This window comes from Coturnix japonica, chromosome 2 (genome assembly GCF_054131305.1).
Source record: "Coturnix japonica strain WE chromosome 2, WE-NBRP24, whole genome shotgun sequence".
Taxonomy (NCBI): Eukaryota; Metazoa; Chordata; class Aves; order Galliformes; family Phasianidae; genus Coturnix; species Coturnix japonica.
The window spans coordinates 32,756,277-32,773,092 of NC_140664.1; the positions used below are offsets into that span (position 1 = coordinate 32,756,277).

Genomic DNA, 16,816 nt, shown 5'->3' on the forward strand with positions numbered 1-16,816 from the left:
AACCCCTGCTATTCAGGAGTGCTTGTTTCAAGTATGAAGCTCTACACAGTTAAGAAGAGAAATAAAATATTTGAGAACAAACTAGGTTTCAGGATTTCTGGACAAAAAGTTACATTTGATGTACAAGATTTCCAAAAATTATTCAGATGTTGAGGAACATATCATCCCCCAAGACTGCAGAAATTATCAAATGGGAAATTACTTCCTGCCAAGATGCAACAAGGCTGGAATCACAGTCTTTACCAAGGCAATGGCAAATCGACATCTGTTGGAATTTCAACTCAAGTTAATGAAAACTCTCTAGCTGAAAGCTCTCTTCTAGCCATACTTCATAACCAATGCTGAGGATTTGATAAGTTCTTTTGTATAGGTGGATATATAAATAATAGGCTTGGCTTTAAATGGATTTAATATGTGTTGTAGAAACATTCATTCTCTGCTTATAGCTGGAAAAAGCAAGTAACTCTAGACAGTTACAGAAGTTTAAAATGTTCCTGCCTGCAGCTCTCTGCTGCCAAACTTGTACCAGAAATTATTACATTCCCTAGGGTGGCAGAATGGAAACACAAAGTCCTGTGTTTCACTGGGGCCAAGTCGCTGACTCTTGCACTGCAGCAGCCAGAGACCCTTGGCCATTCTCACTGATACAGTATCTCTGAAAGGATGTGTTAAAGAAGGGGTCAAAAGCCTGTGGTGTAAGAGCACAAATGATCTCACGTTGCTGCAGCTGCATTCTCAAGAAGTGTGGATTTTAATCCAGCAGTTGCTAGTTAGAAAACAGCACAAATAATCTCCAAGAAAGCAAAGTCCTGATCTATCCGAGCTTAGGGCATAATTCATACCACATACCACAATTTCCAGTCATACTGTCACTTCACCTCTTGCACTGGCTTCTGTTTCCCTACCCACATGTGTCTCCATAACCATTCCACGTGTCATATAAAATAGTACCCATTCCACCTCTCTTTACGTTTAGCTTTCAGCGAAAAGTTACTACTGCATCTTAGGAATTGGATTCAATGATTCTTTTGTTTCCATTCCAACTATGTTCTATTTTATAATTATTTCTGATCTAGTTTTTTGTATGCAACACTTTTCATATTTAAAAAGACAACAACAACACCGAGCATAATTTCTTATAAGAAGGTGTCTGTAGTAAGCACTCTTTTCAGGATGATTTCACTCAGAAACAGCTTTTGGTATTGTAAAAGAAGCAAAGGAAACTGTTGTTACAGCAGCACCACTCCTGAATTTCCATGAAAACAATGAAGAGGGGGATAATATAAATTAATGCATGTGAACTTTCCTGTTTCAGTGCTTTATATGAGGAAAAAAGATTCCAGAAATGCATACGATCTAGACTCAAGATCAAATATAAAAAGCTTTTGCACAAATTCAAAGTTTTGAGATATGACTAGATCAACTCTGGTTACTTATTTCCTGGCTACCAGTAATAAACATATTTTTTTTCCAGCAGACCTATTGCAACACATAATATTGCAAACTTTTTCTGTTTCCTTTCCAGAACTGATAGAGTATTTCATAGAATCATAGAATCTCCAAGGTTGGAAAAGACCTAAAAGATCATCTAGTCCAACCGTTCACCTATTACTAATAGCTCCCACTAAACCATGTTCCTCAACACAACATCCAGTCTTTCCTTGAACACTCCCAGGGTTTTCTGAGGGACGTGGTTTAGTGGGAGCTATTTGCCTCCTATCTCACTCTTAATACAAACTCCATGAGACCTTCACTAAAAGACCTTCACTAAAAGACCTTCACTTTATATATAAAAAAGTCTTTCCTATTAACTCACAGGCTCCTGGAGCTGTCCCAGTTGCAGCTTATCCTCACCCAGAGCCAAAAGCCCAAAAGCCTCCAGCTGGCAAACATTGCTGTACTGATCAATTTTACTAAGTAGTTAATTCCAGTTTTCATGTGACAAATAGGCACCTACTGCCCACTGTACTCTATTTCTTCCTTGTTCCTGTCAACTCCCTAGAGACAATGGGAACACAAAGAGCACAGGCCTTCTCTTGCAGAATGTAAAGTCTGTTTATCTACCTTTATTTTACATATAATGAGTCAGTCTCTTTTCTCGTCTCATAAAATTTCAAAGGCACACTTACTGACAGCTCAGAGAGTACTCACTCTGCATATCACAACAGCTGTTGGAGACAGATAACAAGAGCATTTCTGGAATGACTCAAGCTGACCTTGTTTCAATGGATACTAAGTGCTCATTATTAGCTGTGACTTCATGCTCAGCAGTCCAGCAAAGGTCTTTAAAATGAAGGTCTTTAATACTGAAGAAAAAAAGAACATTTTGAAACTTTTGAGAAAGCATTTAATGGAAAAAATATATAAATGTTTTTAATGTGCTTGTATTGCAAATGGTTTAATCCAACTACTTGTGTAAATACATGCATGTATTTCTTACAAGTAGTGGATTTCAAATTGAGCTTTTTGGTAAAATGTTTGGGAAGCTGAGAATCTTACAACATCTCCTGATGTTGTAGCCATTTTCCAGATGATGAACATTATTGGATGTTGGTGACACTGGATGTTAGGTGATAGGAAAATCCTGCTTTTGTATTTTGAAGGCACTGTTTGTTCTCTGGTCACTACCAGAAACAGTTGTTCATGTGTAAGGGCCCAGTCTAGAATATCTCTTTTTCCTTCAGTTTTGCTCTCCTAGGAAAGATAATGGCAAGGCCTTGGTGTAAAATCCTAAATGTAAAGACTTCCTTCATTTTTTACAAGTATCTAAATTCTGAATTTAAAAACTAAAACCAGTCTACATTAATGTAAATATTGTACTGACAGGGGAAGGCAAAAAAGGCTGATTCTCAGCTCCAGAAATCATTACTACTCTGCAGACATGCAACAAGTCCCGTCACAAGAAAGTGGCCTATCTGCCAATTATTGTCTTTCAAATGTTCAGCCTGAAAGACTGGGAAGATGAATGAGTGATGTCTGAGTCTGCAGGCAATCAGAAACACTATTTTACAATCTACCATGATTTTTACACTAGATGTTAAGTTTATTTACTTGTACTTCTCTGGACAAGTGTATACAACTCTGTGTCTGATTTCACTTGCCCAGCATCATTTTCTGAGGATCTGAGCTGCTCTACCTTCAGGCAACGACAGAGAGCTCTGCATCTTTCCCTTAATATAAGCTGTTATAAATACCTGATAAGACATAACAGCATTGTAGATTTATAGCATAGATGGATTTCTCCTTACATTACAGGTTCTGTAGAAAAACAAAACTGGAATAAACATTTTAGGGTGTTCCTCATCTTGTTATAATGTAGATTCCTACTCTAAACTATCATGTAACAGCAGTGCTATGATTAGAAACTATGGAAGACAGGATGTCTTACACTTCCTATGTAAGGTCTCTCAGAGCTTGTTTCCTTCACTCCATTCATAAAGAATTCAATTGGAAGTACTAAGGCCATCTCTGAGATCACACCTCCTTCTGCTTTCCACATGTAAGTGTGTTCATCTAAGGCTGGTGAAGGAAAGATCAAGCTTGCAGAGCAGACGGTCTAGCAAAGTGTCCAAGTGTATGGTCATTGCCTGGGCTTTGTTTAGATCCCAGACCACACCAAAGACTTGGTCATGCCTGTTAAACATGACATGCTGATCTGAAATACTATTCCATAATCTCAGCATGGTTTCAACTTTGAATAAACAAGAACTGGTAACAAATTAGAAAAAATTCAAGCAATTCTTGCCATTCACAATGAAAACATGAAAAATATTTGGTTGTACAAAACAGTGTTGAGAGGCAAGCAATCTCTGAGTTACCTGACATGAAGTTTCTCAATATACATATTTACAGTAGGAGGGAAACAACTTTACATTTAAAAAAATTGCTCCTTATATTAAAGATTGAAAAGCACCACATAATTCTAAGCATGCTGCATTGTCCCTAATCTGTTATCTCATTCCAGATTTCAAAATGAGATAATATCCAGTAATGCCCAAACAAATCCTTTAGCTTAACTATCTGACTTGATTTCCATGTCAGTGCTATTCTAGACAAATAGAATTTAAACATTAATTTTCTAAGAGAAGTTTAGGAAGCTTTCCCTTGTTTTTTATTTTTATTTTTTTCATTTCTTCTTTTTGTTTCTGAATCCTGTCAGTACCAATACCTAATTAAAGTGTTCTTAAATAAAAATAATCTTATTTTCTTTCATTTTCCTCCATTTTCATACACAGTATTATAAATGGTATTATAAAAAGTATTCAGTTTTCACTACATGATAATGAACTGAAGATAATCTAAAAAATAACTGTAATAATAAAAGAACTTTAATTAGTCTCCTGGTGGGTGTTGTTGGTCATAGCCTCTGCCAGGCTGTTAGAAATGAATATCTGGGGTCAGATCCCTGTTTGCTATCGATACAGTTATTAGTGCCTGTGACTGTAAAATTTGAATCAAAGTGTTATTGAATATGAAAATAAAGATCACCCCTGCAGTGATTCATCAGTGTCACTTAATAGAGGTAGGGCTGTTTTAACAGTCACGGCCCTTACATACATTATTGCAATGACATGTTACAGAATTATCAAAGAAAAACAACAACAACAAACACTGAAGATGTCCAGGATATAACCGTGAACACAACCATTCATCCTACTAGTTTCATTATCTTTACAGGCTGGAGCCAAGTCAGTCTTTTTTTAGGCAGCTGAATTCTTCTGTAATCTACTCAGTTGAGGCCTGGTAACCTTCTGACTTTGTGTTCATCAAAGGTGATCATAGCTTGTGCTGGATGTTTAGAAAGTTTGAGGGTATTTCTGGACACTGCTGGAGAACTTGCTGCCTTTCAACTCAGAAGATTAGCTGGGGGATTCTGCCTGAATGCATGTGAGCATGTACACAAGCTGCAGGATATAGTTGTGCTGTTGTGTAAGGCAGAAGAAACAGTGTTTCCCTATCCACTCTAAAATCAAAAGTCCTGTCTGGAGGCAAAGCAACTATGTACACCAAGAACATAAAGAGATTTTTTATATTTAAAAAAATAATAATAAAATGAAACTCTGGACTTCACTGCACATCTAGGCTATATTCAATGAAACGCTTGCAGTTCAGTTTTGATCCCCGCACTACAAGAAAGACATCGAGGTCCTGAAAATTGTCCAGAGAAGGCCAACAAAGCTATGAAGGATCTGAAGCACAAGTCTTTTGGGGAGTGGCTGAGGGAGTTGGGATTGTTCAGCCCGGAGAACTGGAAAAACTTCATTGCTCTTCACATCTGCTTGAGAGGAGGTTGTGGTGAGACGGAGGTTGGACTCTTCTCCCATGCAACTTATGACAGGGCAAGAGAGTATGGCCTTAAGTTACACTGAGGAGATTCAGGACTCTCAGAAAGAGTAGTGAAACATTATAAAAGGCTGTCCAGGGAGGTGGTGGAGTCACTGTCCCTGGAGGTGTTAAAGAAGTGTGTAGATGTGGCACTGAGGGACAAGGGACATGGGTTAGTGGGAATGGTTGTGAAGAACTGATGGGTGGACTAGATAATCTTAGAGGTCTTTTCCAACCTAAATGATTCTATGATTCTACAGTCCTATGGTCATAAGGAACTGCCACATAAAGTTCCATCCTAATTCTCTTATTTATCAGAGGCTTTCAAGCTAGTGATCAGTAGCAAACAAGGAAATTTAAACAGAGCAAACAGAAGTTCAAATAGTGTAATGAAAAAGACCAAGTGACAATGTATCTAATCTTTAATCTCTGAGTATTTACGGACTTGCACAGTGCTTGGAACTGACCACCCTTTAAAACAGCGATGTATTAATCTTTGCAGGCCAGACTGTGAGGTATAAGCAGCACAGATCTTGCAATACAGGATTCATTATCATATGCATCTATGTAAACTTTGTTTCTTTTGCTTAGTGATGACATGCTTCAGCAGTCATTCAAGGGAAAGAAATAAAAATGATCATGAAAAGAAAGAAAGAACTGTCAATACAGTCACTGGTACAAAACAACTTCAAGTTAAAAACAAAAAAAAATCAAACAAACAAACAAAAATCCAACCAAATATGTACTATTAGTGGATCTGTATTTCACAAAAGAGTGGACTGAGATATTGAATCAAACGAGAGCATCACAAAGCTGTGGGAAAATGGTTCAATTCTAGCATTTAGATTACAGACAGGCTAGAACTTCCTGGCTGGACACACAGGCTCAACCCCACACAAAATTGTAAGATATGTTTTCCTTCCATCTACTTGACATATGTGGGATATAACATGGCTCAAAATCTCTTCATAGGAAGGATTTGGATATCCATTTAATCTGCCTGTCTGAGCATCTGTATGTGCACAGTGATGTGGGATATAATAAGGAACTGAAACAACCGTAATCTGTTTCAGGTATGATCAAAACTCATGAGAGCATAACTTGGCCATTTTATTTTCAATGAACTGCAGTGCAACTCCTTTTGTGACCCCTTTTTCTGTATCTAGGGCTTGCCTCCATTTCAACTGCATTTTAAATAAATTTTACATTAGTTTCATGTCAGCTCATTTTCAAATAATAATGAAACAAAGTGTTACTGAAACTACTTCAACAACAAACATAAGAGCCAACATTTTTTTTTTAGAAAAGAATCCTGTCACTTGCTATATTTGTCATAGAGTCAAAGAATATGCTGAGCTGGAAGGGACCCGCAAGGATCAACTTGTGCAGGAAAACCAAGCATGAATGACATCCTCCCAAACCTTATAACCTGGAGTGCAACATTCACAACTCGAACAACTAGCTAAGCCCACCAGTTCTTAGAGAAAAAGATACTTGTGCTTTTCATAGAATGTTATATTTCTGCTTAACTTGCAGAAGGCAGTAACATGACTTCAAATGAGAAATGAAATACACAACCATCAGATAAAGAAAGTCAGCTTTGTTAAATTGCCCAGCACAGGCTGTGGTTGTCAGTCTAATTATATAATTATAAGGTCTGCATTGATGTTTTTAGGCCTTGATACTTCCAGAAACATACTGTTGCCAACAACTGCAAATAACCTGAGGGCTTCTCCATCTGGGAGTGATGAAGAAACACCTGTGAAGAAGCACAGTAGGGAAAAGTGGGTCTGAAAGGAACAGCTCTCTTTTCCACTGCTCAGACCCGAAGCTGGCATGGTGTGGAGATGCCCCCTCATTCCCATTCAATAGAGAGAAAGCCTGCAGTGCCTTTTGCAGAAACTGGATGTGATAAAGTCTGGACTTGGCTTCTTGATATAGAGCTGGCAGTACAACAGATTGGATGAACACAAGAGCATCTTGCTGACATTTGATTCCCTTCTGAATTTCACGGGCTTTCTCATCCTTCTAAGTGGAGGGGTTTTTTTAAACAACATAATGTTATTCTATAAAGGAATGCAGAAGAAGTGATAGCAGCATCAGAATATAAGATACTGTCCTTGTCTTTCAGGGACTAATTGCACAGCTTGACTTTCTAATTTGCTAGAATTGCTGAAAATTCCCTACAAAGGAGAACACAGGATGGAAATTACTGGCAGATTTTTCTGCCTTATTTCTGAATAATAGCATAAAGTAAAGAAAATCATGATCTAATTATAGGCAATTTGTTAGTAAAAAAAAAATAGTTGAACAAATTGTTCTTTCTAGTGTATTTTTAAAATCTAAAATACACACACCAGGGAAGATTACTGCAGAGGTATTATCACTGCAGGATACCTAAAAAGTACTAAAAATAAAATGGAAACACAATCATTTATAAAATCTTGCTTTTTAGATATGCAGCTATGTGAAATGCCTGTCTAAGTTGAAGTCAGCCCTGCTTCAAGCAAAGAAGAGATGGACTTGCAATCAAGTGGAAATGGCTGAAGTTCACCCTGAGCACCACAGCCTGTGCCTATCTTCTGGTTGTTCCATCAGGTTCCAGTTATTTTGCCCTCACTTTCTCCCTAACTTTGAAACAGCCTATGGTTTTAATTTTCTCTTATTTATTTGCAAGCACCAAGTGGATGTGCAGCCCCTGCCTAGTCCAAACTGTAATGTGAAAGAATCCTGTATGGTAAATTAAGGCAGTCAGAGTGAGAGCACAACAGGGAGCCTGTCCTCCCTCTTCCTCATTTCTCTCTGACTCAAACACATCCATGCAAGCAATACAACAACACACTTCCAGCTGCTGAGGGAACTGCTCTCTTCCTATCCCTCACCCTCCCTCTGCATGCAGTTTTGCTTGCATATGAGCTGCACGCTCCAGAAGGCAGATGTTGATGAATTTTAATCCCCTTGATTTCTCCAGCGGATTGAACCCCAAATCTCTATACATCCTTCTTAATGCTGCAGTAAGTAACACATATATTTTGGTTTCAATGATTTACAGCTAGAAAGAAAGGAAAAGAACAACGACAACAACAACAACAAAAAGGCAAGCAAAGGACAGTGGAAATGAAGCATCTGAAAATCAATCTATGCTGCAAGTGAATTGGATACAAGGATTTTGGATTACTGTCTCCCACAGCCCCTGCACCCTGCCCAGTGCTGGGGCATGTACCTCTGGCTACAGTAACAAAAAATGCAGGCACATGGTACCCTCCCCCTACCTGCAAGCCTTCAATGGCCAACTTGAGGATAGATGGTGTAAGCTTGGAGGCTTGCTTGAAGGAGAAGTTGCTCCAATCTATAATCAAAATGAAGCCATTTATCTGAAGCTCCTGATCTTCGATGAGTACTTCCAAGGACAGTAGGATTGCCCGAAGGATATCTATGAAGGAGTTCCTAAAGACAAAGCATTAAAAAAAAAAGAAAGAAAGAAAGAAAAAGAAAGAAACCAAATCAATGGTGGCAGTTATCTTCAAACCTCCAGATAGTCAGCTTTGCTGCAGATGGGGTGTGTGTGAAGGATGGAAAATCAACCTTTTTATGGTGAAATACTTTTTGAAAAGAAAGTTATTTCAGAGGTGTTTCTAAAGTGCTCCAGATCTGAAGCTCACATTCTTCTGCTTGATGTGATAAGTTCTGTTCATCGCTGGACAAAATAAACCATGAATTAAATCTTTTTTATTCTTCTGGCATACCTTACAATAGAATTTAGTTAAGCTACTTTGGGAAAATATTTGTCTGCAGTGAAGTGAAAGAGATTCAGGCTATCAATTTAAATCCCTGCTCCTTTGGATACACTCTACCAGGTTTTTTTTGTTAGTTTTTACTCTTTCCACTTCAAAGAGGAATATCTAAAAAAAAGAAAATAAGTCCATACAATACTAATATAAATTGTGTGGTTACAAATAGACTGCCTAGTTTCCTACTCACATAGCAGGAATGATCCCAGTCTTTGCACAAGGCTTATCTGGAACAGGTTGCCTAGTGAGGTTGTGAATGCCCCTGCCTGAGGCATTCAAGGCCAGGCTGGATGGGGCTTTGAGCAATGTGGTCTAGAGGGAGGTGTCCCTGCCCATAGCAGGGGGTTAGAACTACATGATCTTAAAGGTCCCTTCCAACCCAAACTATCCACTCAAAATGACAGTGAAATATTTGAATGATAAAAATCTTTCTTTCAGAGCCTATGCTTAGGAATTCAGATCTTTATTTAGCTGTTTCTTATTATTATTGGGTTATCAAAAAATTACCCACCCGTACTTCCCCATACTTTCAATAGAAATTACTTGCCTGGGAAATACTTTATCCAGTTTCCTCAACATGTCACTAATCTGGTTGTACCCTGCCTAGATACCTTCCACCTCCCCATATTTGCAGCTTTAAGTCACCATGAATGAAGTAAAGTCAACTCAAAGGCTTTTTTTCAGCTGAGTACAAGGAGATATGAAAGTGGCACAGAAGTCCTCCAGGTGGGTAGTTGCTGGCCTGCTGTTTGCTGAATGCGGGGACTGGATAGAAATCAGACAGAGTGCCACTTGAGGCTGAATCCCTCTGCTCCTTAATCTTAAGGCTTTGAGACAGATCATTCAGCTGTGTGACTGATTTGCATCCAAATCATTTTCTATGCATGAGCACAGAACCACTTTCTATTAGTCCATCTCTTTTGTTCCTTGCTTAATGTTCCCTTCGCTTTTCCAGCTCCTTCCCCACCCCCTTCCAGTTTAACTCCCTTGCAAGAAAGAAAAAGAGTTAAAAAAAAAAAAAAAAAAAAAAAAAAAGTTAAATAAATTACTATTACACAAAAGGAAATGTATAAGGTGCTCTAAAGATTCAGCATGAAGCCTGCTGAAGTGAGCCATTAATGAGTTACAAAAGATTTGCACATGACCCTGAATTACAAAAGGGAGAAAGAAGGGAAAGGGCCTATCTGCTTTGGTTGAATGGGAAGGTACCACAAAAGAGGCTCGTGGAAAATCCTGTGGAAAATGGAAAGTTAGCCCAACAGAAGCTAGTGGTATGGCAAAATAATGTAAAACAAAACTGAGAATGGCTTAGCAGAGGGATTTGGTGGGGAGATTAGCCAAAGGCATAATATGAAAATAAATACGAAGAAATTACTTAATTATAGGAGGTGTAAGCAGGCTGTGAGAGAATCAAAAGGCTCGGTGGAGTACCAGGATGCAATGGGAACAGTTAAAGGGGATAAAGACATTGCAGGGAAATTAAATGGTCTATTTGCATGTTTCTGCCACCAGCCTTTTTGAAGGAATACCTGGAAAATGAAGGTGAGGGACTGCTGGTAAATAATAAGTCAAACAAGGCACACTGCAAGGATCTCTGAGAAGATAACATCAGTGAAGGTTTTTGATCTTACTCGCTCTAAACAGTTCAGCACAGGCTGTGTTTCAAACATAGTTAAATCAATTGTATTATTCAGTTGGTTGAAAGTATAAACGTGGAGAAATACTGGCAGAGAGCATCAAGTTCCAAACCCCTGCCATAGGCAGGGTTGCCAACTGCTAGATCAAGTACTAGATCAGATTGTGTAGGGCCCCATACAACCTGGTCTTAAACATCTATGGGGACAGAGCATCCACAACCTCTATGAGCACTCTGTGCCGGCATCACATCACTCCCTCAGTAAAAAACTTCCCCTGACATATAATTAAAATCTCCCTTCCTTTAGCTTAAAACTATTTCCCCTCATCCAATCACTATCTACCTGTGTAAAAAAGTTGATTAGCCTCATTTATAAACTTCCTTCAAACAGTGGAAGGCTACAGTGTGGTTCCTCCATAGCCTGCTCTTCTACAGTCAAAGCTCTAGGCCTTCAATCATTTTCATGGCCCTCCTCTGGACACTCTTCAAGAGCTCTGCATCTTTCTTGTTCTGGGGGCCCAAGACTTAACCCAGATGAGGCCTCACAAGAGCAGAATAGAGGAGAAGACAGTATAGTGCACCTCACAAAACATGGGGCAAGTCAGGTAAAAGACTATGACTTGCTTTCTTCCCTCTCCACAATAAATCACCTATGGAGAACAGAAATGCCTCCTTAGCTTCTAGCTGGGGGACATGTTGTCACTGTGCTGCCAGGAGTATTTCTACTGGGATTGAAAAGCATGAGAAGAATTGGAAAGAAGGAGCAGAAAAATATGGGCAGGTTACATCAAATTATCTGAGCTAACCAAAACTGAAGTAGCTGTAAGGAAAGATTTAGAAAGGGAGATACAAAAAACACTGAATATCATAGAATTATTGAATCTTTTTAATTGGGAAGGACTGCTAAATATCACCTACTCCAATTCCCCTGTGGTGAACAAAGGCACCTGCAGCTAGATCAGGTGCCTAGAGCCTGTTCCAGCCTGAACTTGAATCAGTGCTGGTGGAGAAGGAATGAAATACTTTGAATTGTTCCCATACACAGCCAAAATATGGTATGCATGGAAGAATCCTTGGAATCTACTCAGTGTTGGCTTTTGAAGTCGGTTTATGCACTGGTTCATAACAAGTCCCTGTAGCTACCCTGCCTATCCATCAGTGAAAGGAGATGGTAGTCAGTCCAACCACTGTGCGACTTGATCTTTACATGTGATGGCCTTTTGATGAGAAAAAAGCCCCATGTGTGAGCTATACAGGACTCAGGTTAGCCAGTGACTGAAGAATAACTAGGAAGAATAACTGCATAATGTAGAATCATGAATAAACTTGGTGATTCACTTGACTGATCATGCGCCAGAGAAGATGAACAGCTGAGCAGAGGAGCTCACAGCTGTCTCTTGCTGAAAAGCACTTGTCTCATCTGTGTGAGATGTGAATAGCGTATATGAGCTCAAAAATTAGCAAGACTTGTCAAAGATTTACAAAGCAAATGGATTACATTCACAGCAAATGTTCACAACAAATATTTTGACCAGCCATGGGTAACTTTCTCTGTAGAACGAGTCAAAGCTATTTAAAAGCATTAGCTGCAAAAATACGAATAATTCCCTGGTTCCCAACAGGAGGAATTCTATACACAACAATATGAGAATTTTTTCTTATACTGTAGGTCACAACCCCTTTCTTTGTCATATGAATAACAGATTTTTTATTTTTCTATGGATGTAGAAATATGTGAATGTGAAATTCCTATGGAGTGAAACTCCTGGTTTTTAGTGAACAGATACTGTCAGTGTGAGCCTCTAAACAAGATTCCCAAATAACTGTGTATCCAGGATGAGAGACTGGATAGAGAAGTGTAATGAACTTTTTTCTGTGGAAGAGCTTAGTCCAGCAATGTACTGTGTGCAAAGAATGGAATAGATTAAGATGAGACCTGCACTATGTTTATCAGCCCTAGAAATTCACTGCTTAGTGTATAACTGAATGGAGGCCAGTCACCCACAGAAATCTGGCTGGCTTTGAATCCATCCTTGGAGTGAGCTGGGTGCCTCTGCCATTGCCAACGAAGGAGAAATGGAGAAGTTTTCAGGAAAATAAGTTTATTCTTTTATCATCCAAAAATTGCCTCTTAGTTGCTTTCTTTAAAATACAGACAAATTCACCACGTTGCATTTCTGCCTGAGGCTCTTCTATGTAAGTACTATGAGGTGTTTTGCCTACACCTTCTACTTCAGTTGAACTCCATAGCAACCAATAAACCCTGAAATGCATGCTTTGCATTCAAGCCTGTGTTACAAATCTCCTCCTACATACACTCATTCATACTGTGGGCTCACTTGCCAGATGAATACTTTGTCCCTGATGTTAATGTGACTGTGCAATGACCCTTTCTTACGTGCACCTCAGCTGAGAAACAGGGACCTTCACAGCCTCTGTACTTTGTGACTAGGAGTGCAGAGGGTGGAACTCTTCAGATCCCTGGCACAACCAGCTTCCACCAAAGGGAACTACATAGGGAAAATGAGAAGTGACATTCACTCTTCCCTTAGCTTGCTAGGTAAAAAGCTGGCATTGTGTCACAATAATCTGCAAATTCTTAATCACCTACACTACCACCTCTAAACATATCCACAAAAACAATATTACAGAGCAACTGCAGTAATATGAATGGATAATCTCAAATACAGTTTTGCCTGGAGTGACCACGAGAAGATGGACAAAGAGTGCATTTGTGGTGATTTCAGGCTAGTGATATCCACTGCTGGGGATTTAGGAGATGACACATGGGAACAAACTGATGGTCACAGCTCAGGATACTGTCTCAGACCATTCTGGTTTTAGCAGTATTGTGAGGACGCTGTTTCTTCAAAGCATAATTGTAGTAATGATGAAACAACAAGAATGCTGTCACATGAATAGTTTATGGGTAGAAGCTTTAGGATTGAAGGCTTTAGTTGTTTACTTTATTCTGTGTGATTGCATAGCCTTTTCTTATTGCCTCCCAGCACTACAATCCATTCTTGAATTACACTAAGCTATTTGCTCAATTTCTTGCATTGTTGTGTTCCACAAGTTAATTTTTCATTACAGAAAAGGAAAGAACTTCCTTTTGAACATTATGAAGCTACTGTCTAACTGCAGAAAGCAATTATACAGCTCCTTTGTTCTATTATTATAAGAAGGTACAAATGACATTACTGATTAAGTGTCTATTGAATCACTTTCTCTCTATATAATTCTACCTATATTTGCACTACTTCTTTAACATCTTTCCATTTTAAATAGTCCTGGACTTTTTGTTCTGTCCTGATGTGATTACCTCACTCATTCATAACTCTAATGAATTCCTTCTACTGCTCTTTTCTGGAGGGATGCTGCATTTTTTATATTCTCTTGTTTTGAGATAATGCAATGTAAATTGAATTCAGCATCCAAGGTGAGTTTGGAATATCATACATAAAATAATGTTATCTTTTCCTATTTATTCTCTGTCTCATTCTTAATTCAGCCTAACATCTTATTAACTTTTCTGACCACCACTGCACAGTAAGTACACTTCTTAATTGTGCTGTCCATAATGACTTGATGTTTTTCTTAAAAGGTTAACAGTAATTGAAAACCCAGAAGAAACTGCATATAGATAAGAGAGAATGAAGGATCTGCATACAAGATGTGGCCACATATTAAATACAATGCTCTTGCACTAACTTAGACTTCATCGGGTTTTATCTTTTCTTCATAATAAATTCTGTTTTTCTAGGTTATTCCCATTGTTTTCCACAATTTTTGCTAACCTTTACTAGCCTACAACATTTCATTTATTTTTTAATTTATTTTGGTCACTTCACCGTTTATCTATACCTGGAAAAAAATATTATTGCAGGGTATCATTTTGCCACTTACAAATCCTGTTATCTGCATGAAATTTCAAGGCCACTTTTACATTCAAGGCAAGAAATCACTGGAATATCTGTTAGTATTCCTAAAAATATTTTTATACTACACTTCTCCAAAAGATTTTTGGTAAGCTAACTAAATGGCATGGTTACATAGTTTACCCCAGACAATTCCAACAAAATTATTTAATTGGCCCCTTGGTTTGCAGACAGTCACACTTACAGCAGACCTCAACGAGGACTAGATCAAACAGTAGAGGTAAAATCAAATAATGCTTCTCACCAATGCATATATATTCTGAAAGTGTTGAGTTCAGAATTACAAAGGTTATATTATTGTGTATACATATTCAAACACTGAGTACTTGTGGAGTATCTATCAATCCAGAGACCTCTGAATAATGTAGCAGAATGCATGAAAGTTCATTCAGACACTTGCTTCCTTCTCTGTGTTGAAAAGCTTTAGTTATTCAGCTGAGAAGCAGACTCCTTCTCTGTGCTTGAGTTTGCAGGTAATGAACTTTCAGCTGATCACCACAAGCTAATGAACACAAAAGATATGTCACCTTTCTCCTTCTAGAGCCTAGCCTGAAATCACCATGAAGCCTAAGGTCAAGGGATGGTCCGCCTCCATCTCCTATCATTAGAGTTGCAGGTAGCATAAATCATGCTTGACAAATGAGAATCAAAACATGCCTGAGAGAACTGTTTTCGTTTTGAAAAATGTGCTGTTGGTGGGTCCCATTTTGAAGATAGATTTGACTCTACAGGACAAACACATTGGAAGAAAATGCAGGAAAACTGAATAATCAAGAGTGTTGAGATGGTCAGGAGCAGACTGTAGCAGGCTGAATCTAACCAGTAGGAAGAACAGAGCTGTCCTCATCATGGTAGATAGTGACTTTACTGAGAGGGAAATAGGGGTAAAGCTCTATGTATGACATTCCAGACACTGTTTGTGACAGTAGCATTCATTCAGCATTATGGCCCTAACAAATGCACAGCATCAAGAAGAAAAAGAAAAATACAACAGACATCCCAATGGACCTTTTTAGGAGAGTGTGACATGCTGCTTGGCCTGTGTGGAATGAATGCACGCAGGGAAAGGCTGTAGCTGACTGCAACAGTGGCACATCTTGAAGTGATTCACAGGGGTATGGTGGGAAAGGTTTATGAATCTTCAACTGAAGGAACGTGCCTTATAAACAAATATGTCCACATTTACAGAGTAGTTGTGTTATCACCAGATGGTGTCATGGAGAACTAGAATGAACACATTTTATTTCTCCTTTCAAGAGGAATAAAATAGAATAGCAGAACAGTGAGTAGCACTGCCACTACTGAAAGTGAAGAAATAATTTGTGAACAAAACAATTGGGAACATTAAATTTCCAGATTTAACAATCTTTCCCCTGTAAAAATAACATTTTATATGTCATAATGTAGAGGATGATGCAAAAGAATCACGTTACTAAAAGGCTTGGAGCTCTTCAGTCTCTAGAACACTGAGAACAGACTGATGAAGCCATGTGAGACATCATCATCGAATGAAAATAATCAAAGCTGAATCTCTTCTGAGATACTGGTTAATGTCCAGGCATGAGAAGAAAAAGTTGCAAAAAGTAGAAACACAGGTCTATTTTAGTAAACTCTTGATATTTAATGGTTATTAAATCAGGAAAAGGTATATGCCTGTGTTCATGCTGTACCCAAAACTAGGCAGAAAAAGTAGCAGACTTTAAAGATATGTACAAAAGAGATGTCAATCGCAAAAAGTTATAAATTATTTTAGTTGAAGCTCCTGAGGGCCAATAAAATACAGGCATGAAAATATTCAAAGAATTTCTTATAAGCAAATGAAAAGATGTGTCAAGAACTACATATCAAAGAGGTTTCCCACTGGAACAATAGACAACTTTGATAGTGCTGACAAGACAAAGGAACCTGATATTGTTGATGTAGTGATGATCATTGGGGAACTCAAAATATATGTTATAAAGATTCATAAGACAACAGTCCAGAAAAGAAGTTATATGCAGATCTCCTCAAAAGAAAAGGAAATATTGAAAAAAAAAAAAAATGCAATAATGACTCAACCGAGGAGAGAAGAAGGACTAGGAAAAAAAGAAAAAAATGAAATAGAGAAGGTAGTTAAAAGTGCTGTT

General features: G+C 38.3%; 1 protein-coding gene across 3 annotated transcripts in view; it reads right to left on the minus strand.

The window, feature by feature from the left end:
• CLVS1 (clavesin 1) overlaps window positions 1-16,816 on the minus strand; it is a 91,920-nt gene that overhangs the window by 50,674 nt on the left and 24,430 nt on the right. For all 3 annotated transcript variants that reach the window (XM_015855663.3, XM_085539526.1, XM_032442739.2), the window contains one exon: window positions 8,598-8,772. In XM_015855663.3, the coding sequence (XP_015711149.2) occupies window positions 8,598-8,772 (175 nt within the window). The remainder of the gene's footprint in view (window positions 1-8,597; window positions 8,773-16,816) is intronic.